The following is a 22,314-nucleotide window of genomic DNA, read 5'->3' as shown; positions in this document are numbered from 1 at the left end:
ATGGCCCCACACTTAAGACATAATATTTAATAAATGTATAATTATTATATGTAATAGCATGGAAGCCATAACTTGGTGAGTTCCTTAGAGCAACTGCATTTTTCTTTTGATGTTTCATTTTACTAATGATAGAACATTTAAATTGTTCCATTTTTAGGCTCTGATATATTCAGACAGGCTCCAGTTTTTATCTGCTAATTCTTAGGTGTACATGGGTGCAAGTGGCTTCCTGCTTCACTCAATCTTTTAAACAATTAAATATTGCCCTGCTTCTTTCGTTTATTTCTTTCATTATTTTGTTTGTGCTTTCATGAAAAAACAATGACATATCTTTGGTCTAGTACCAACACAGCATGCTGCATTGATTCAGTGGTCTTATGCTTCAATCCATGCAGAAGGAGCTCTCCCCCAAACGGCCATGTTTAGGGACCATACACTAAGAAAGTACATGGGAATATTTCTGGGGCTTTTTTGTTGTTTTGTTTTTATTGATGACAACAACTCAGTCTTCCTGAAAATTGAAATTTCTGTAACTGAAATCACAAATGGAAATCATGCTCTATGTAATAAATCTACATAATTTAGCAATTTATATTTCAAATACTCATATAAGATAGTCAGTTCAATTCAGTTTATTCATAATTCACAACACATGTCATCTCAAGGCCCCTTACAATTCAACCAGCTCATACAGTCAAACTGATTCAAAGGTTTCTATCTAAGGAAAACCTTGAATGCAATCCCTCACACCAAGCAGGCCTGTAGCGACAGTGAAGAGGAAAAACTCCCTTTTAACAGGAAGAAACCTCCAGCAGAACCAAGGAGATAGATGGAGACATACAAAAAGAAGCAAATATACAAAAGGTAACTTTCAACCAGCTACACAGGCGGCCCTATCCAGGAAAGCTGCAGCCAGGCAGACGAGGTCCAAGCCAGATCCCATGTCAGAGGCTGAAAGAGAGCACATACAGTTATCCACCGTCAGAGAAATAAGACTAAGCTGAAAAACAGGCCAAGCGTCAACATCTATAAACAAAGGTGTTGATGGCAGTAGCACAGCTGATATTTCTCTCCCAGATGGTGTCACAGCCAAACAAAATAAAAGACCAGAATAAGCTAGTATGTAAAAAAGCTGAGAGAGCATAACGTTAGAGATTGAACAAACAAATTCTGCAGAGTGGGAGAATAGAAATAGAATGAAGCAGAATGATGAAAAAGGGTCCCTATGTCCTCCAGCAGTCTAAGGCTATAGCAGCATAACTCTAAAAATAGCTCAGGATAACCGGAGCCCCTCTAATTATAAGCTTGATCATACTGTTATTGTGATTATTTTTTATCTTTAAAGGTGATTCAAATGCAAATCACAGTTAGCAAGATTAAACATGTATTAAGCAATGTCTTTGCTAAATGTGGAATCAAATAAAAGATTGACTATTTTCAAGATGTTCCTGTAAATTATATAGCTTTTAGTTATTTTATAATGATATATTATTTTGGCCATGGTAGCCTAGCAATTATGGTGATTGTTTTTCAATCAATTTCATCATTTATTATTTATTAGTCTTTATGGTCTGCCCAAGATTGAAAGCAAAACAACAACAAAAAACTGACGTTTTGGTCAGAACCAAGGCATGCTCTTGCAGTGGGCCAAGGCATGCTCCGCAGTGGGGCTCAGGTTGGAGTGTGGGTGTAACAGAGAGCTCACTGCAGGCTCACCTGCACACACAGGTGTGCACAAACCGTTATCTTCCTCAGGAGGAGCTGCCGCCGCCTCCTCCAGGTAGCTGTACAGGCAACACTACTTCCTTCTTCCAGAATCCTGATTCCCTAAATCCTCTCCTGTCGGGACACCTGAGATGCCCCGTTAACATTTCGGTGTGACCCTTTCAAATTCTGAGATGAACGGGAAGTGGACAGTGAAACGATTTCTTCTTTTATCGTTTTCAGTCTCCCACTTGTTATTTGAAGGTAAGTCTGATTTTTGTTTATCCAGAATAACTACAGACATTCAGTATTTATATTTTCAAGTAAGATGTTTTTATGAAATTAGCCCAAATCTTGGACTGTTTGTATACAAAATAAAAGTGTAATATATAATCATATATAATCATACAGTAGAAAACATTAGCTACATATATCCATTCAAAGCATCAGCAATGGTTTAAGAAGTTTCAGGTTATTTCTTTTTACAATTTTTGATGACATAAGTCCATATTGTTGGAGAAAATTATAAAATTCATATCCATTTAACCAAAATAATTATTTTTCCTGACACAAAACGAGGAAGTCATATACTAAAAGATAAAAAAAAATAAAAAATTGCCTAAACAAAGGATATTGAAAAAGATCATTTCTCAGGCGTTTTGTTTAAAAACTAGCGATACAATTCTACACAATCAGAAGAAAGCTAACTATTGGTACATTAATTAAAATTGAATTACTTAAACCAAATGTGTGCTTTATTATAACTGCTGACAGGCCTGGGGCTTATGTTCACTTTTTGTTAATCTATTTTTTCGCTCGAGGTCTATGAGATTAGATGACCTCCTTGCCATCACCCTAATCATTTGCCCTCTCCAAAAATATAAGCGGCGATAGTGGTTGTGGTACTCCATACCATTAGCTTTACCTCCCATTATTTGAAATGAATGTATTGGTAAAATTAAAATGGTATTTTAAATTTAGATCTGTGAAGGTTTGGTCTGTCATTAACTTTAACTTTTTAATTTAAGATATTTTCCCTGAATGCATCATACTTCACTTATCTTCTCTAATTCTGATGCTGTGACATTTTATTTAGGAAGTCAGAGTCGACTTTCAGTGGCAGAGGGAAGATCACAGAGGTAAATGAATCACAGTAATGTGAAAGCAGCTTTTTTTTTTCTCAACAAAATATCTGGAACCAAATCTGAAGACCATGATAAATGCATGCTCTCAACCTAAACCATGTGTGTGACAGAGACTGATTGAATGTGAACTTGCACTTTGTGTGTGCAAGGCTTTAGAGAAAAGCAGTTTAGAGTCCCGATTCAAGTGGTGTAAAGTGCACTTAAGTCTCCCCTCTGACTGTTTCTTCCCACTAATGTGCATGTTTGTGTGAGCACAGGAGGGCTAATGCACTTCGGAGGAAACGGGATCTCCTTGGGGAGGAGGTTTGTACACTACACCTAAGAGAACCAGAGGAGGTCAGGGCACCCACATGCACACACCTCATACGACACAAAGCTGCCTTTGTAACCAGCAGGACACGGTGACTAACACGTACACATTTCACCCACTTAGTTTGATACAACTTATAACTCACAGCAGAAAATGCACAACTGGTGCAGCACTGACTCAATCAGTCTGTGAGATCTACAGAATTATTATTGCATTATTATTTTATTGCATAAAATAACTGTCTGTTTTCTTTTTAAAGACATATAGGCCACTGCTGTCAGAAAGTACACTGTCTCGCAGCATTTTGCACAACTACACAACCAGGGATGAATCTTCGGGTAAATACTATCAAAGAATTCAATTCCATTTTACATAACATGAAACTCTGGAAGGAAGGGATTTGACTTTTTGTGTATCTGTCTCAGAATATTGTGGCTGTCTTAATGGAGGTTGGTGTCAGGAGGACGGTGTGTGCGACTGTTCCCAGTTTCAGGCACTGGGAGACCGCTGCCAGATCAGTAAGTCATTAACTCACATCTTCTTGGGTTCATTTCATCCTTTTGTGTCAGCTCATTTTCATCCCCGCCAAGCATATTAATAAACCTTGCCCAAAGATACGGAGACTTCAAGGGCCAAAAACAAAGACTCTTTGGTTGTTTAATGAACATTAATAACCTGAGCACAACGCAGTTTTAATTAGAAAACATTTCTTAGTCCCCTGTCTTCTTATTTCTTACCTCACTCAGATGTACTCACACACACACAGACATACACAAACAGATGTGGAGCTTTGTTCATTAGCCCTAGTCTAAGAGACAGAGAAGTGAATTCCTGCCCTATAGATGAACAATTAACAACATTTTCACTTTAAAGTATAAAATTCATGAACAATTTTAGAATTTGATTTCAGGAAAGTGTCAAATCTGGACTTTTATTTCCAGCCATGTGTTTCTTCATCTCTATGTGTCAATTGGTTTGTTTAAATTCTTTCCATCTGTTTTTCCAGTTGCATATAGGTGTATCATACATGAATTTTAAAGCCTCACAAGTTACCAAATGTCTGCCAAGAACATTTTTAGTTATTAAAACCCAATAATAAACTATAGATATATTAGTTTTACTAAAAGCTAATAATAAAATATAATAATTGTGGTCATTCAGACTTATAAAGAATATGGAGTGTTGACAAAATAAAGGCGTAAAGATGCTGTAATTCAGAGTCAAAACAAATTAAAAAAACAAATAAGTTTTATTTAGGCATATGTGTAAACTTTCTTTAAGAAAAAAAAACACAACCAAAAGACTAAAAAAAGACTGGTATTGGGAAATGTTCCATATAAATGTAACTATAGCTTAAGGATAGTAAAAATGCTTAAGACAGTTTTATGATCAAGACCCCAGAGTGTGTATGAAATGCCACTGATATAAATACAGGATGAGATTCACTGTAACAGGGAAGGGTCTGAAGCAGCATCTTGGCAAAGCGAGCTCAGGGGATTTTACCCCCAACAAAGGGCTTTTAGAAAATTCAGGTATTAAATTTCAACTGATCAGTTTAATATACAGTTTAAATACAAAACGATGACAGATATGAAGATGATAACAGAGATCAGATGAAATCTCTGCACTCTCAGTTTAGTCAAAACAACAAAAAAGCAAAAAACAAACACATTTTATAAGAATTCATTCTAAATAGTTTTACCTTTTTTTTCTGCCAGTATCTAACCAGGGTCAGGACAGAGATGGAATCTGCAGGTCGTGGGGTCAGCACCACTTTGAAACGTTTGATGGTATCTACTTCTACTTCCCTGGAACCTGCTCTTATATATTGGCTCAGGACTGCCACTCAGCTACACCTGAGTACACAGTGTGGGTAAGGCCAAAAATCAGCATAAATAACATTCTATTTTTCTGTGTCTATTTATTATATGAGATATGTTTCACCAGTATACCATGAATCAATGCTCTCAACCTTTTATGTTGAAAAAAAAAACAGGGAGAGCAGAACGTTAGAGATTGAACAAAATTGTGCAGAATGGGAGAATAGAGTCCCTATGTCCTCCAGCAATCTAGGCCTATAGCAGCATAACTCTAAAGAGAACTCAGGACAACCTGAGCCCCTCTAACTATAAGCTTGATCATGCTGTTACTGTGATTATTTTGAATGCAAATACATTATTGAAATAGCATCCAAACCTTTGTGGGATATATTTCAGATCTTACCCCATGCTATCCCCCCTTTGATTGTTATTCCCTCCCAAGAAGTAAAACCAATCACAAATGTTATTTTATGGCCTGTAAATGTAGTAGACTCATCAAGTCTGTCCAGATGGATAGGACCCCTCAAAAGGTCGTTTCTAAGACCCTCGGTTGGTGATGGAGTACTAACTGTATCCACTTTAATAAATACACTGCAAAAACAATCCAGAAATAAGTAAAAAATGGCTTAAATTAAGTATATTTAGCCTTAATTTGAGCAGGTAAATAAGATGATTTGCCAATGGAATGAGTATTTTTACTCTTAAAATAAGATAGTTAGATAATATTTACTTGAAATAAGACGATAAAATATTTTTTTCTTATTTTAAAAGGAAATTGTCTTGTTCCATTGGCAAAGTGTCTTACTTACCTCCTCAAATCAAGGAAAAACACACTTATTTTAAGAAAAAATAACTTATTGAGATTTCTATTTTTTGCAGTGTACAAGCTATTTGGAAGAAAATACATCTAGAAGGAAGTGAGCAATGCAACAGACAAAACCAGTCTGGACTGGATTTAAAAGCAAAGTCTTTTTAATTTACAAAGCATTTACTACAACAGGAGTGAGAAACCTAATAGTCAGCATGTTGGCAGATCATCGGCTTTAACTTTAACACTGCTTGTGTTAATCTAGTTCTAAATCAGAGACAACATTAGCTGGGCTAAGCCAAAGAGAAAAGGGAACCGAAACTTTGCTCAGGGGTTTTGAGTTACTTTTTCAGATGAAGGTTTTTTCTTTAATTTGAATAAGAAATCAATGATGAAGAGGAGTGTAGAGGTACAAGCTGATCCCGACCCACTATGAATATCTCTGTGGTCAGTGATGGTTGGAGGAAAAATGTCATCTGCTTTGTTTCATTTTCATTTCAGTCCAAATTCAGTGCAGCTTTTAACCAGGATATGCTTTGCAGAGATAGAATTTTCCTGCAGGACTTGTCAACTGTAAACTCTCCCAAAAGTACCAGGGTTTAATGATCATGGTATCATTGTGCTTATCCAGCAAGATCTACTCCCCTAATCTCTCTCAATTGGGTCTATTTTTTATTGAGATGGGAGACACCAGACCAAAAAAATGCAGACAAGCTGAAGGCAGCTACAAAAGGGACATTTTAAAACAATTCTTTTTCATGTTACAGTGTGTAAATCCAGTATTGAGCGCATATATAGTATATGGACATACTTTTCAATAGGCCTACATTTCTATATGAAAGAACTGTTAGAAATATGTTTGTTGTTTTTATTACATATAAGAAATAATTATAATAAAATAATATTTACAATTATTAATTAGAATCTAGTCCATTGAGAGATGCATCTCTGCTCCCCCTCTCTTTTTCTATCTATATTAGATTCACAACAGCAGAGCATGCGAGGGGAGTGAGTATTCATGTCCAAGAGCTCTTAGTTTGTTCTTCCCAAACGAGGAGGAGATCCATATCTCTGGATATCAGGTCCACCAGGGAGGTCGCAGGTGTGTAGGGAGCAAAACAACCAATCACTAAATGGTAAACGATGTCTAGGGGTGACACGATGATTTGTGACTCTTTCCCTTGGTGTGTGTCTGTGAAATGTCAGGCTAAGTTTGCCTCAGACTGTAGGTGGGGTGTTTATTGAGCGACTGGCTGATTACCTGCTTGTGAAGAGCGTGTTTGGCTTCTCTCTGGCCTGGGATGGAAGCTCAGGTGTTTACCTGAAGATGAGCGAAGAACACCAAGGCACTCCTTGTGGCCTGTGTGGGAACTTCAATCACATCGCTGGCGATGACTTAACCACTGCTCGCGGTAGGCCCTGCCAAACAGGCCACTCATCCTCTTTTCTCATCACTCAGCACCCACTCATAGCAATTATTGCTATTATACACTCAGCACTGATTTTGGTCAAATATAGAAGGGGTGGGACAAGGACCTACTAGAACAGAAACAAGAGAACTTGGACTTTGGTTAAGCAAACTTGGATGAAGTATGAACATTTCTTTTACAGTAAATGACAGTAATATTTATTATAATCTCTGTGTTTTTATCAAAAAGCTGTGCAGAATAATGAGGTCAGACCATTAATAGTAAAATCAGGATGTATATGTCCTTATAAAGATTACTCATGCTTACTTCTTTCTGTTTTTTATTTTTATTTTTATATGATGATTACAAGTGTACTTGTTAGTTCACATGAGCCTGGCAGTGACATAATGTCATGTGTTCACTTTGTGTTTAAGGCATCCGAACAGATGAGCCTGCAGTGTTTGCTAACAGCTGGACGGTGGACCTCCCCCACGAGAGAGCTTGTCCCTCCGTCGATCTGGACTTCAGTGGTCCTTGCCATTCTGAATCAGACATGGATGTAAGAAGAACAGAAAGAACGTTTCTATATTTTCAACAGGATACATTTTCTTGTTTTCGTTTGTGAGATTTTCATGGTATTATTTTGTTTAAAAATATCACTGTGTTAACACCCAAAATTAACAGGAATATTGAATATCCAATCTCAATTTTTTTATTCAAAGTAAAAAATCAACAGAAAATATGACTGCTGTGTAGATTAAAATATCTATAGATCAGAATAGAATCAAAAAGAATAGAATATATTAGAAGAGATGATGGCAGAAATTTGCCCAGATACATTAAAATACAATTATAAAAGACTTCATTGCAGACACAGCAGCAGCAGCTTAACTTCATCGAGAGAAAGGAAACAAAACAGCCCGAGACCAGAACAAAACAGATGTATTGTTATTGTAGAATTGATTTACGTTTTTGACTGATTTTGATACCCAGCCACACATGTAGAGAGAGCATGTATGTACAGTAGGTATTGACTGATGCCTTTATTCAGCTGTTGTTTTCTCATTGTCAGCTAATATAGCAAGTTGCTTTGTATCATTTTTTAACAGATGCAGCCATAGATGGAAGATTGTAATAAAATATAAAATTAATAGTGCTTGTAAAAACTGCTAAATTTAATTCTAGATCTTATACCAGATCTACTTATTGAACATAATATAATCCCTTCTTGCTTGTTTTGAAGAGTAACACCAAAAACATGAAAGTCTGATGTTAGCTGGTTATCAGCTGGACGAATGTCTTACTTAATTGGACTGAACTCTAGTCTCTTATCACACTTTGATTCCAATTAGCTGCATTTCTTTGTTTCACACAGTGTCAGGTTGTCTTGCTTCTTATTAAGAGAACTTTGTTTTGTAGGAATTGTACAATGCAAATTGTAAGAGCTTTTAAAATGGCATAAATAAGCAGGCCATGCCTACAGTAACAGAGACGTTAGTCTAAAAACAGGTGTTCCGTCATGTTACATTTGGTGTGCACTGTTTGCTTATTTTAGTTTACAGTAATACATTCATAAATTTAAATTAACTAGTTATCTGTAGTGGTCATTAATTTGTGGTTTCTAATGATATATTGTATAGTAGCTGTCTTTTTCAAAACTGGAAAAAACATGCAACAGAATATACTGGTCAAAAAATTTCTTAAAATGACACTTAAAATGTTATAGAAAAGTCTCAGATTATTTTAATAGTCTTCTCATTGTATATTTCTGGTTTAATACATCAATATTGGTTTATTTGAAAAATCTGTTTTGTTTTGATTTCTGCTTGTTTGCTTGCTTTTTCATGCTTTCTCTTTTGATATGTTCCATGAGCTTCCAATGATTAAGGTCCATTTTCTTTATCAAGCTTTATCCAGATAGCTGTTTGATTTGTTGAAAAATTTGCAGCTGCTTCTAACCATAAAAGTTTTGTTGGGAATGTTTTGCACTTTCTCATCAAGGCAGCTGGTTGCCCATGGATATCCTAAACAATTTTGCTTTGAGATGGTGTCCCTGTGATTCAATCTATTGAAATGTGAACATAATTAGAATTCTATAATAAAGATAATGATTCCAGACCATCTAGCTTTAATTTCTCCACCTTGGAAGGAAAACAGATCAAATCCATCAACAAAATCCTAACAAATGCTACTTTTACCCATGATAACAATTGTACTACACTGTGTACTATGATGTGTTACTTTCTCTCCATTTATACCTAACTTTGCCTTTTTTTTGCAAACCTCCAGGATGCAATCGAGAAATGCAGCGCCCTTCTTTTCTTTCCATTTCTATCCTGCCATGAAAACATTGACCCCAATCCTTTTGTGGCTAGCTGTGTATCTGACCTCTGTGTGTAAGTCATCACCTGATCAAAGACATCTCGATGAATCAAAACATTTTTGTGATTAATCATTTATCTGAGAATCTAAATTATTCTTTAAACATTCTTCTTTTTTAGGTCTGATGATGAGGAAACCTTCTGCCGGGCTTTAGTTGAATACACCAGAGCCTGCTCCCATGTTGGATATCCTGTAAGAGAGTGGAGAGACAGCTTCCCATCTTGTAGTAAGGGTCCTCCACTGCTAAATAGAATCTCTTTTATCAAATCAACCTTCTGTTTTTAACGGTTATGTTTCCTGTTTGTGTTTTAACAGATGACGGCTGTGAGGAGAGTTTTGTGTACAGGGACTGTATTAGTTGTTGTCCTCCCACTTGTACATTTGAGAAAGAGTGTCTAGGAACCAACCTACACTGTCTGGATGGTTGTTACTGCCCTGATGGTATCTTAACCAAACAAAGCCAGTAGCCACTTTTACTAAAATGAGTCAGGATGACTGAATTCAACCTCTATCTACCGACAGGGCTTATCTTACAGAATGGAACATGCATTCCTGCCTCTCAGTGTCCCTGTGTTTATCATGGGACATCATATGTGCAAGGGCAAGTGCTTCAGCAGGGCTGCAGTATCTGGTGTGTATGAACCTTTTTTTCTGTTTAGATAAGTGACAAAATTTACTTGTTCCTTAACCTTTTTTTTGTCTTTTAGTGTTTGCATGGGGGGAGTGTGGAATTGCACAGAGAATGCCTGTGCAGGTAAGTCTCTTTTTTAATAGATATGCAACAAACGTGTAAAAGAATAGGATCCCCTTTAAGATGTTTAGTTCTTTATTAGGAATGTTTACTTATTAACTGTATCTCTTGATTTCTTTTTTATGAGAAGTTGCAAAATCAAACGATCATTGTGTTTTATTTGTTTGTGTTTCATTCATCAAACAAATAATGTCAACAACATTTAGTGTATTCATGTAAAGCATGTTTTGAAACAACTGGAAAGAATTCAACAAGATTGAGACCTGGTATTTAACTCTAGGCAGAAGTTTCTTTCCATTTCTTTTGTAGGTTTGCTGGAATATTTTAGGTCATTTTTATTACATGGTCCAGTACTATTAGAGGTATTGTGGAGGATATTTTCTAATTTTTTAGACCCGGCCTCTCCACTTAAAAAAATGCACATGCACAACCCTGTACCCGCTCCCGAGAGGGAACGCCTATTAAACGTGTGTGAGAGCATGCACAAGCCCATTTCTCCTCATGCACGCTCTGTTCAGAAGTTGTTGTTCTCATAGCTCATACAAGCTTACTGTGTCAGAACATCAGTCCTAACCCCTTAATCCCTCAATCACTATATAGAGCTGGGATTATATATAAAGTTGACTTTATAGCAAACTCAGTTAACTTACCATTGGTCACGTAACACCACCTCCACCTGACAGCCTATAGCGACAGCAGGCCGCTGTGACAACAAATTCCATAATGCTTTGTGAGGAGAGCTCTCTGCACAAAGCATTTTGGGATATATCTGCCTCTTCTGAGGCTTTTCTCTTCATACACTTCGTAGACACTTATTCTCTTACCACACTCAGCCATTTCCAAAGAACGTGCTGAGAAAGGTGAGCTTCAATGACTGTCTGAAACCATAGCTCACCACACATAAATACTTGGGAGTGTGCAGAAAAAGACAGCTAAAGGGGTCAAGACGTAGGGCGGCCTTACATAAACATATCTGATTGACAATTAGGACCACTTATTTAGACGATCCACCCAGAAATAAAAGATTGTCCTCTGTACTATTTTTGTCACAGCCGAGTGTTCAGTGGTAGGAGACGTGTTTGTGACAACGTTTGATGGCAGGATGTTTCTCCAACCGGGGGCGTGTCAGTATGTGCTGGCAAAGAGCCGAGGCAGCAGCAAATTCACCGTCACCCTGCAGTATGCCACCTGTGAAGAGGTAGCCATATACATAATGAAGTAAAATGCCGTGAAATGTGTTTTTTTTCTTTTACTGCTTTACCTGTGTTTTATTTTCAGTGCTATGTAGTCAGAACAAAACACAGTGGATGCCCACTCAGCTATATAGATTTGATGGATAAAACATTTTTTTTTTTATTAAAGATTTGGCTTAAACTATTGTTGTTGTTTTTTTACTTTTGTTGATACAGACCACTTTCTTGATAAAACTGTGGTTTTTAACTGTAAAGCTTTTGGTTTAGTTAATAAAAAGAGTCTTGCTAAAGAGCTAATTTGCCTTAAAGCTTTGCAATTTTTCAAAGCAAATCATATATTGGATTTTATGTGATAGAACATTGCCTAGTCATGTATAAATTGTAATTATTGTGAAGAGGATGGAGACATGAGGCAGAGTTTGAGTATTTTTTCCTAAGAAGTATGGAGTGCATCTTTACAGAAGAATAGCAACTAATAGCTTTTAGAGCTCACAAAATTGGAGGATAGCCTCCATTAATTTGGACTTTATATCCTCAGAGGTGTGTTTGAGAAACCTGGAGAACAAACAGCTATATTATATCAAAGACATACAGCAGATGTTGGGGCGGTGAGTAGAAAACTCTAAAGAAAGCTTTTAGAGGCTCCGAAAGTCATCAAACAGCTGAACCTTTCAACAACATTTTCATCAAACATAGAATCACATTAACAAGTGAATGGTTAAAAAAATCAACTGTGTGGATTATTTAACATCAGTTTGCAGCAGGACTTTTTACATGGCTTGCATCCTTTCATGGTACCACTCAGGATTTCACTGAGCTTCTAAGAATCATACTGCATGCGTTGCATGGATTTGTGTTTATGGAAATGATTGAAAGATGTTGTCAGATTCATAATTGGTAATTCTTTATGATGGCAGCAGCAGATTTGTATTCAGTCAGTGACCGTAGTGTTGGATGAAGACGTTGGCCATCAAATCACACTGACAAGAGAGGGAGAGGTGATAATTGGTATCAACCCAGCTCCCGCCCTGCCCTATGTTGAAGGTAGATGCTACATATATTATATTTTATACTAAAACAATGTTTCTAACATGTTATTTTTTTCTTAGTACGTTACTTGAAAATGTATTTCCTCATATGCAGATACAGTGGAGGTGCACAGACTGACCTCTGTGTTCACACAGCTGAAAGCGACAATTGGTTTACGCCTCCATTATGATGGTCAAGGGGGACGTGTGTATTTGCAGCTTGGCAGCCAGTGGCATGGACAAACGTTGGGACTTTGTGGAACTTTTAATGGAAACCTAAGAGACGATTTCCTGTAGGCCAGTTCCTCTCACACACAACATAAAATAATGTTAAAAATGTTTTTGTTGATTTTATTTGGGTTTTGTCTTGCAGGTCTCCAGCGGGAATGATAGAAGGTACCCCTCAGTTACATGCCAATGCTTGGAAAGTGTCTTCTGCTTGCATAGCTCCAGTTAATCTCCCCATTATGGACCCATGTGAGATGAACCAGCACAACGGTAATTATTTGAATTAATTTCTAGCATTAGATGTATTGGCTTGCTCATTTTGATTATCTTTTTTGTGTCACCCAGCATACTATGCATCCCAGTGTGATGTGCTTTTGGGGGCGGTCTTTGCTCCATGTCACGGCTACATCAGTCCAAACCTTTACCAGCAGCAATGCCGCTACCAGGCCTGTCGCTGTGGCAGCAGCTGTCTGTGCACTGCACTGGCTCACTACACCTACCTCTGCTCCAAACATGGAGTCGACATCAATTTTAGGTCACAAGTCTCCGAGTGCGGTAAGTGTCAGATCAATGTGATTATAATTAATTATTATTATTTCCTGTTTGCATATCCATCACAATAGTATATGTAAAAAAGTACATTTCTTAGTATTACAATTCAAAAGGTGAAATCTGTATCAATTCATGGCCACTAAGTAAGAACATTTTATGCTTTTTTAAAGTTATATTCAAAGTATAAAAACAAAAAGTTAAGCATAGTTTCATCATAATCTGCTTGTTGATTTGCTTAGATGTTGAGGAAGTGCAGGTTGCTTCGATAGCAGCCTTTGAGTCCATCCCCCTTAGATCTCTTGTTGTTAATCTTGCAAGTGAATTTGTTGGACTGTGATGCGCACTAGTACCTTGGTAAACTGTGTTGGTACTTTTGGAAACACAAACTGATGTTGGACTTGTTATTTTACAAATGCCCTGTTGCAGTTTAACCCTTTCATTGAGGGTATCAATGCTTTCAGCAGCATTTCTTATGATACTCTACGTCATAACATATTGTTTTTGTCCTTGAAAATTATGATTTTTGAAGCTGTTTCATGAGATTTTAATATTCCAAGAAACATAATTTTGGGGTGATTTGATTTGGGGTGGTTTATTTTATCAAAGTTGTATGTTTTCATTTTCTATTTTAATTCACTGTATTTAAGAAAAATATAATTTTCAGTGATAGCCTGGTTCATATTGAGGTTTATTTGATGTTGCTGCTTTAGGAGTTGTATGCCTTGGAGGAATGCTGTACCACTCATGCGTGTCGTCCTGCGGCCGATCCTGTCGTAGCCTTGCCAACACTGAGACCTGCAACCCGGCTGACTGTGCAGAGGGCTGCGGATGTCCAGATGACCGTTACTATGACGAAGTGCGCAGGCGCTGTGTGCAGTTGTAAGACTCAGTCATCTCCTATTTGACCTTTTTAAAATAGGTTGCTCTAAAAGCAAGTGAAAAATGGCTTACATCAGTTATTTTCCTGCTTCAGAAAGCATCAAAAATAATGCTATGAATGTCTCATCAGGTCGCAATGTCATTGCTACTCCATGGGCAGTGTGTTGCAGCCAGGGGAAGTAATCTTCAGTGCATCTGGCCCTTGGTAGGTCTCTGCTGCTCCATCTAGATCTGAAAATGTGACAAATTCTTCTCTTACTCTCCTAACCCTATATTTTATACCTGAATACGCTATTTAATTCATTAGAGAAAAAAAATTAATCTGGAGTAATTTTCAAATTAAAAATAAAGCAATGAAACTTACCTGAGATTGAAACATTATTTCCCTTTTATGAACACTTGGCTTTTTCTCTTTAATTTCTCCTTCACCAGCCTGTGCAGAAATGGAAGGATGGAGTGTGAACCAGAAGAAAAAGGTAACCTATCAGCTTCCCTCTACTTACTCCTTTCAGCTCTTGTTCGATCTAGTAGCAACTAGCCTTTTAGGCCTATAGTACATCCAGCTCGTTAAAGTTTCTAAAGTTTGAACTGTTTCTCATGATTGACATCTGCTTTTAGTGAGACAATAATCTTATGTTTATCTGAATATTAAAGAACCAGATAGCACAGAGGTAGGAGAGTGTCCAGAGGGAAAAGTGTATCACAGCTGCACTGAGCCAAGAGGAGGTGTGGCTTGTGCACCGACCTGCCGTAACCTGATGTTGAACCTCACCTGCCCACCTAACACACCATGCATACCAGGCTGTGTCTGTCCTCCAGGGTAATACAAGCCTTACCTTCCTCCTTTTTGTGCTGTTTCTTACTGACACTGATTTGGGAAAAGCTATTCATAACCCCTGAATATTTTCACATTTTCGTCACATTACAAGCCTAAAGTCCATTTTAGTGGGATAGAACAATACAAAGTAGTTCATAGGCATGGAAAGAAAATCAGCCTTGGTTTTCAGACCTTATGCAAAAACACAAAAGGTCCATAAGATGTGTTTCTATCTATGTTCTTTTGTTATGCACACAACTTGATGGAAAGTGCAAAGTTCAAATTAGCTGACATTTTAGTCATTACGATATGTGATAGTTTTAGTCAGTTTTATGTTGTACTCCATAAAACAGCTAATCTTTACAATTTTGAATAACAACCAGATTTTTTTTTTTTTTTTTTACCAGACTGACAGCTCTTGCCTAGTTGTGTTAATCCCTTCATTGTCCCATTATGGGGAAATTCGTTCTCTGTATTTGACCCCTCTCCCCAGGTGCCATTCTGTGGCACCTGGGGAGCAAGGTTTAAGGTTAAGGGCTTTACTCAGGGATTCTGAGTATAGGCTGTAGGGATAGAACTGGGTACTTGCAACCATTTCTCAGAGCACAAGAGCACTGCTCTAACCCACTAGGCAGCACTCTCCTGTTGGCCTAGTTGGTTACTACAATTGATGGAGATACAATGCTGCCGTGCAGTTCATCATTGCTGTTGGGCAGAGAACTGATTTCTAAAATAAAAATAAACTTTTTGCCATGAACTAATCCCCTACATTATAAAAAAGTGTCTTACAAAAGTTGTGGAAATAGAAGGTCTAGTTCAAGACATCATATTAGTTAATATAGCAGATAGATAAGCTAATAAAATGTACAATAAAGGAATGGTTTTAGAAATACAAGGTTTTCATCCAAAAGTAAACACTTCCTTATCTACTATGAGTTATGCATTAGACACAGATCAATAAAATCTTCATTACACCAAAAAAACGCAAAGAACAAAAACATTCTTGTTTCTACTTTGGCAATTTTGCCTTTATTTCTAAAAATGTACCCTTTGGTTAACACTGCTCAGGGGTCAAAGTAGATTAAAATTCATAGGGGTTTGATATAAAAGATAACACAGAGAATTGCCTCGTAATGCCATGGCAATCCGCACTTAAATTTCAATATGTTAGCTAAAATGTTGAAATATTCAAATAGATAGAGACAAGTACTATGAGAGGGAAATATTCAAAGAACTACTGTATGTACATTTCATCTGGGTCTTTATCAAAAAAATAAACAGTATGTAAATAAATATTTGCTTTGGATACCATTTAGGTAGAAATTAAAGAAGGTTTTGCATCACCTCTTGTGAGCTGAAAGAAATAAAATCTTCATAGTTGGAAAAAGTATTTTTTACAATTGGAGGAGGATGATCAGCCCCATATAGTTTATTAAGAAGCGAAGGCAGAAAGAGTCATATTGCTGAGAGCGAACCATCAGTGTGGAGTGTAAAGCACAGACTTGGAGCTAAGCTGCACAAAGACACATTTCAGCACACAGCTGGAATAGTGGAATTTGTTCTATGTTATGTCTCAGCTTTGCCTCTATGAAAGCTGATTTGCGTTTTTGTTACTGATTCTTTCTTGTAGCATAGCTTCTACTTGTTCTTAGAGTCAATGTGAACACCAGTTTTTAAGTCTTTCATTCCCCAAGTTTTAGATTAAATTGATGTCTTCGCTTTGATTATGCCATTCTAACAGATAAACTTGCTTCCATCAAATATCAGGATTCATATACCAATGGTGTTATTTGGGCTGCCTTTAGTGATACTGAGAATACATTTGTCCTTAAAAATTGGAAACCAATCAAACGTTTTAAGTGGATGACAGTGAAAAAGAAACAAATGGTCATAGTCTCGTGCTCTGTTTTTGTTTAACTCTAGTTGGAGCTTAGATCTTGAAATACATCAGAGCATCAACAGTGTTCCATTTTGAGTCTTTAAAGGCAGTAGTAAGTCTGAAAATCTAATCAGTTCCCTTTAGGTTTGGTTGTAGATATTTCTGTCATTATCTGGCTGGAATATACACCTCAGGCAAAGCCTTTTACTTTTCATTTTGTCAGGAAAGGCTTGTATGTAATGTCTTCCAGTTTTCTTTTTTCAGTTCTGGCCCACACCTCTGGCCCTGCTTGGGAAAAGCTTTCCTTAATGACTGTTATAACATTATTTAACTGTGGGGATGGCATGTTAAGGGTTTAATGTTTAATTCTGGTCTCATCTTTGTTGTATCCCCTAGGTGTTGGTTTCCAACTGAATTCATCATTTTTCTGAGCTTTATTTCAGTAAAGGCTTAATTTTGACCACCATGTCCTTCAGTAAAGGCCGAGTTGTGCAATGTTCCACCTTTAGTTTTCCACTTGTCAGATTATCTCAATTTAGCTTTAGATCCTTTGAATTTTGGAGCTCCTCCAAAGTTGCCATTGGTTTATTTTTTAGTTCTCTGATCATCATGGTGCTGCTTGTTCACTAATGTTCTCTTACTGGCATCTGAAAATAAAAGTATATATATATTTTTTATATTAAACACTGACAGACTCACTAAAGATGTGAGGGTACCGATTGCACAAGATTATGTTTAGATAAGATAAAGAAAAGGAGGCTAATTTAAAATGCATGCTATACTCTCCTATTTTTGTTTTGGGAAAAACAAACATATCATTTTCCTTTCAATTTTCAAATAGATTTTTTTCCATATATCCAATTATGTCCAACTAAAATACATTCTGATTCTGGTTTGCTTTTAGATCCAGGGGGTATGAAAGCTTTTATAAATGTGGGAAATTATTAACTTTAATTTGAACAATTTACAGTCATTACAGTCATTTGTCCTTATGACTACTGACGCATTAATTAGGATCCTGTGTAAATTTAATTTGTTCATTACTCTTAGCCAAAAGACATATTGACCCCATTAGATGTCCAGGATTTAAAAGGCTTAACCAACAAGACTTAATTAAATCAGAGGCTGCCTAGAAGCGTATCTGAATCTGTAATCAATTTTAATTAATAAGTGAATGTGTAGCATTAGGTTTTAATGTATTTGCTTGCAGGGTGTGTGCACTCTACCTGTGTTTTATCTGTTTAAAGGCTTGTGCTGCACCAGGGCGAGTGTTACTATCCAGAAAACTGCCCCTGTTCATGGCTTGGGCTGGAATACCTGCCTGGCCAAGTTGTGGAAACATCTTGCTATAGATGGTGAATCTCTCTCATGTACTCTGTTATCTGTAATGTATATGATACATGAATGAGGAAAACTAATATACTGTACAATGTCTTTTTTCACTTTTAATTCAGAAGCAAATAAAGAAAATGTAATTCTCATTTATTTATCTTTGTTATTCTGTTCTCCACTCTTGTGCTCCTGTCCTCCAAGTGTGTGTCATCGGGGCTATTTCAACTGCAGCTACTCACCATGTCCAGCTGTGTGTACTGTATACAGCGACAGACACTATCACACCTTTGATGGCCTTGAATACGACTACCAAACTGACTGCCAGGTCTACCTGCTTAAGGTGAGTCTATTTTCTTTGCATCCTGCATGAGGAAAAGTGATTTCGTTGACGAGTTTGCATTTAGAGAGGAACATCTTAATATTTTCAAACTCAGGACTGATTTAATTCTGAGAAACAAGATAGAAGAATGTTTCTGATTTCAAAAGAGCGAGCTGGTTTTAATTAAAAAGATCATGGTGTGTTTGTGTGTTAGTGAATGAGAGTGCAGCTGGGTGTGGGCCTCAGTAACGCAAGCAGACGTTGAGCAAAGCTGAAAGTGATACAAAGAAACCAGTGTTCACATCAAACCCCAGGGCTCCTGCGCTCCCAGGGATATAGAATTAGAATTAGCAGAACAGACTTTCTGGTTCAGATCAAGCCGATTGCTGGCAAAGGTGCATGCCTTAAAAAGAATAGAGGAGCAGGTCAGAGGTGCCTCTCAATACTACATCCTTGTATAATCCGCTTGAATATATCAAGACTTGATAGATATTTCTGTAATTATTTAAGAATAATACAAATATTTTATCAGCATCTACCCTCACCTGTACAGTCAAAGAGGAAGGAGATGAATTGCAGTAGTAATTGTTTTTTCCAACCTCTTTCACCAGAGTGCTGGAGAAACCGAAGTGTCTATTGTGGCCCAAAACAAGGACTGCTATGAGAGCGGCATTGTGTGCATGAAAATACTGGTTATTCACGTGGGACTTACCAAGATCTACTTCACCGACAACTCTGGCAACCCTGTACTGCCTCTATACAGATATTTCCACAGGATGTAACCAGCATGTTAATCTTTTTTTTTTTTTTTTTTTCAAATCTCCTCCATGCTTTTTATTAGAGTCCTGCTACTGTTGTGGGTCGGGGTTCAGAGTTTGAGCTTTGGAAGGCGGGTTACTACACCGTAGTCCACTTCTCCAGTCAAGATTTGACTATCCTCTGGGATCGTAAGACGACTGTGCATATCAGGGCTGGACCTCACTGGAAGGTAAAAATAGTCAACAACAAATTTATATTTTACAAAAAAATATTGTAAAGGAACAATTTCTTTTTTTTTTTTTTTTCAATCCGTTTTAATTCCCTATATAAAATCCTGTACAACAAGTTTCCTTCAGTAATTAACTAAGCTTTAAGAATATATCACATTAATGCAGCTGCCTTGTTTTGAAACCTGGCTTTAAAAAGGTTTCATGAGGACACTTTAAGCAGGTTTAAATCAAGGAAAGCTGAGCTATAAGAAACAGCAGAGGGGCCTAGAGGAACTTCAGAAATCCATATCTGAAATGGAAGAGGCACACTGACAGCACAACTATTGGTATATGTCAACAGGTGGTGGATGTGGTTGTGGACCCAAACAGAGTACAAGGAGGCAAAGAGGAGTTATTGCTAATTTATTGAAAACCCAGAAACAACGTCCAAAATCAAAATACAGAAAACCAAAAACCAGGAGACATCAGGGAATACACATATGAGGGCAAAAAAACAACAAGATCCCAGCAATGAGGAACTGCACAGGAGCTGTATTTTTTGGGAGACAGAACAAAGAATTGGAAGAAACAAGATAATTATCAGCTGATATGGAGCAGGTGTGCATAGAGGTAACTAGAAGAGAACCAAGAGGAAAGAAAACTAGCACAAGGGGGCACCAGAGAGTAACTCAAAAAATGAAACATAGCTTAAATATAACATAAAATACAAAAGACACAAATGACCAACAAAACAGAATGACATAAATAACTGAAAACTCAAAAAAGAAACTCAAAAAGAAGAAAGCACCATAACCTTATTGTTCTCTACAAATCTAACTTTTTTTAAACAAAAATTAAAGCTTTAACAAAACTTATTTACCGGTAACAATTTTTACATTACATATGGGACAGAGCGAACACGTGAAAGAAGGTGCTTTGATCAGATAACACTATACCGAATCTTTTGATCTATGTCAGCCTAAATACTCGTTTATTTGATTCTTGTTTACTTCATCTTTTCTAAATATATCAATATTTTTTACTTTTGGAATATGATCCTCTTATTTTAATGTCACTTTTATTCTCTTTAATCTATGCCACTGCAATGTACTTTAATTTTCTTCCCTCATGTACAGCACTTTGAGTTGAGATGTCACTGAAATCTACTTTATAAATAAACTTGTCTTGCCTTGGTTGAATCAAGCCTTTTATTAGCCGATCTTTTTAGAGATTATCAGAAGGCCTAGAGCTACAGTAAATGCAGGGAAATGTCAAATAGAGCTCCATTTAAGCTGTAAGCAGGACAATTATCTTCAAATTAAAGCCAGAGATAATTTGTTTAAAATTTAAATCATATTTACTGTATATGTTAGATTTTCCTAGTCAAAGTCTAGACCTAAATCTAATTGAAAGACCAAAGTATAATTAAAAGCAGATTATTTATCCTTTGTATCCTTTAGGGTCTTCTCAGTGGCCTATGTGGAAATTTCGACAGTGTGACAGTGAACGATATGACCACATCCAGCCAAATGGAAGTCAATAACGCACAGACATTTGGAAAGAGCTGGGCCCTGGGACAGGTTTGAGTTAGCTTAGCCTTGCAGCATTGATCTTCCCTCCATCTCCTTTCTTCTCCCCGTCTTTGTCTATAAATGTCTCCTTCACTCAAAACTCTCTCATTCCCTTTTGCTCATGAACTCGTCTCCCCTGAGTCCACCGTGATATTTAAGAGTAATCAGACACTTGATCTCCCTCTGTGTGTGTGTGTTTTTTTTTTTTAGTGTGAAAGTGACTACATAGTTGAGCGACCATGTGAAAGGGACTTAGGGAGACAGCCGTACGCTAAGAGGGAGTGTGCTCTCCTCTACAGTGATGTCTTTGCACCCTGTCACAATGTGGTAAGTGTCACTAAAATAGACACGGAGGTACCAACACATACATTCACTCATGCAGAGGCAATGCTGCTGTGGAAAGGTTATCCTGTTTGTAACAGGCGATAAGGGGTTAGAAAAACGTTATGGGAACAACTCTTAACTGATCCCCAGCAAACACACTTGTTATTTAAGATGAACCACACACCAGATGCTTTCCTCCATGTTATACTGAAGTACTTTTTATTTGTTTATTACCAGTAGATGGAGCTATATTTGCATTTACAGAGATAGTCTTTGGACTAAAATTACTGTGACATTTATTTTTACTTAGATAATCAACCAATTGAATACAAATAATAAAGCTTATTAAGTTTTTCTCCAAGATCACAAAATACAACTTTAAAGTTGATGGTACTTCTTAACTATCAGTGTGGATTTTAATCTATTCCGGTTATGTCACTCCTAAGTGAGAATTATATGGTTCAACAAAAGTCAACAAATGTCTAAGCTAACCTGGGATATACACCTGACACCAGGTATTTACTTGCATTTAATAAAAAAAAAAAAAAGACACAACACTTTTTTCTTTTCTTGTGTTTCAAATCAAGTCATTCCTTTTGAATGTATGACTTGGCTTAAACATTATGAATGTCTTTACACAAGCTTAAGCTTCTCACAATGATTTGCTGGAAGTATGTAACTAAAGGATGTGTCAGTTGTCAGTTTCTTCATGATATTATTATGAAACTTATTCAAAGATGAAACGCTTTAACTACCCAGACCCCAAATCCTTATTTGCACCTGTCTTTGCAAAAAAACAAAACACGCACAGCACGGGCTAACAGCCTTTTGGTTGGTCTTGGTTGCTTTCCAAACTCTCTTTTTATATGGATTTTGAAGTAAAGGCTTCTTCTTT

The 22,314-nt window shown here is 36.9% G+C and overlaps 1 protein-coding gene across 1 annotated transcript in view; it reads left to right on the top strand.

Moving 5' to 3' along the window:
- Positions 1 to 1,745: 1,745 nt before the first annotated feature.
- otogl (otogelin-like) overlaps positions 1,746 to 22,314 on the top strand; it is a 49,787-nt gene continuing 29,218 nt past the window's right edge. Inside the window, exons 1-29 of the mRNA XM_038268722.1 lie at positions 1,746 to 1,968; positions 2,801 to 2,843; positions 3,107 to 3,152; positions 3,419 to 3,497; positions 3,585 to 3,677; positions 4,878 to 5,032; positions 6,768 to 6,889; positions 6,994 to 7,199; positions 7,631 to 7,755; positions 9,486 to 9,592; positions 9,698 to 9,804; positions 9,894 to 10,019; positions 10,101 to 10,209; positions 10,286 to 10,332; positions 11,382 to 11,527; positions 12,440 to 12,566; positions 12,666 to 12,843; positions 12,924 to 13,048; positions 13,124 to 13,333; positions 14,041 to 14,209; positions 14,340 to 14,414; positions 14,642 to 14,685; positions 14,864 to 15,029; positions 18,153 to 18,260; positions 18,439 to 18,577; positions 19,168 to 19,302; positions 19,398 to 19,544; positions 20,985 to 21,104; positions 21,306 to 21,422. Coding sequence (XP_038124650.1) covers positions 1,899 to 1,968; positions 2,801 to 2,843; positions 3,107 to 3,152; positions 3,419 to 3,497; positions 3,585 to 3,677; positions 4,878 to 5,032; positions 6,768 to 6,889; positions 6,994 to 7,199; positions 7,631 to 7,755; positions 9,486 to 9,592; positions 9,698 to 9,804; positions 9,894 to 10,019; positions 10,101 to 10,209; positions 10,286 to 10,332; positions 11,382 to 11,527; positions 12,440 to 12,566; positions 12,666 to 12,843; positions 12,924 to 13,048; positions 13,124 to 13,333; positions 14,041 to 14,209; positions 14,340 to 14,414; positions 14,642 to 14,685; positions 14,864 to 15,029; positions 18,153 to 18,260; positions 18,439 to 18,577; positions 19,168 to 19,302; positions 19,398 to 19,544; positions 20,985 to 21,104; positions 21,306 to 21,422 — 3,441 coding nt within the window. The 5' untranslated portion in view covers positions 1,746 to 1,898. The remainder of the gene's footprint in view (positions 1,969 to 2,800; positions 2,844 to 3,106; positions 3,153 to 3,418; positions 3,498 to 3,584; positions 3,678 to 4,877; positions 5,033 to 6,767; positions 6,890 to 6,993; positions 7,200 to 7,630; positions 7,756 to 9,485; positions 9,593 to 9,697; positions 9,805 to 9,893; positions 10,020 to 10,100; positions 10,210 to 10,285; positions 10,333 to 11,381; positions 11,528 to 12,439; positions 12,567 to 12,665; positions 12,844 to 12,923; positions 13,049 to 13,123; positions 13,334 to 14,040; positions 14,210 to 14,339; positions 14,415 to 14,641; positions 14,686 to 14,863; positions 15,030 to 18,152; positions 18,261 to 18,438; positions 18,578 to 19,167; positions 19,303 to 19,397; positions 19,545 to 20,984; positions 21,105 to 21,305; positions 21,423 to 22,314) is intronic.

Source organism: Cyprinodon tularosa, unplaced genomic scaffold (genome assembly GCF_016077235.1).
Source record: "Cyprinodon tularosa strain WSP-4 unplaced genomic scaffold, ASM1607723v1 ctg71, whole genome shotgun sequence".
In the NCBI taxonomy this organism is placed as follows: domain Eukaryota; kingdom Metazoa; phylum Chordata; class Actinopteri; order Cyprinodontiformes; family Cyprinodontidae; genus Cyprinodon; species Cyprinodon tularosa.
The sequence above is the reverse complement of the archived record's forward strand: the minus strand, read 5'-3'. Positions and strand labels throughout refer to the sequence as shown.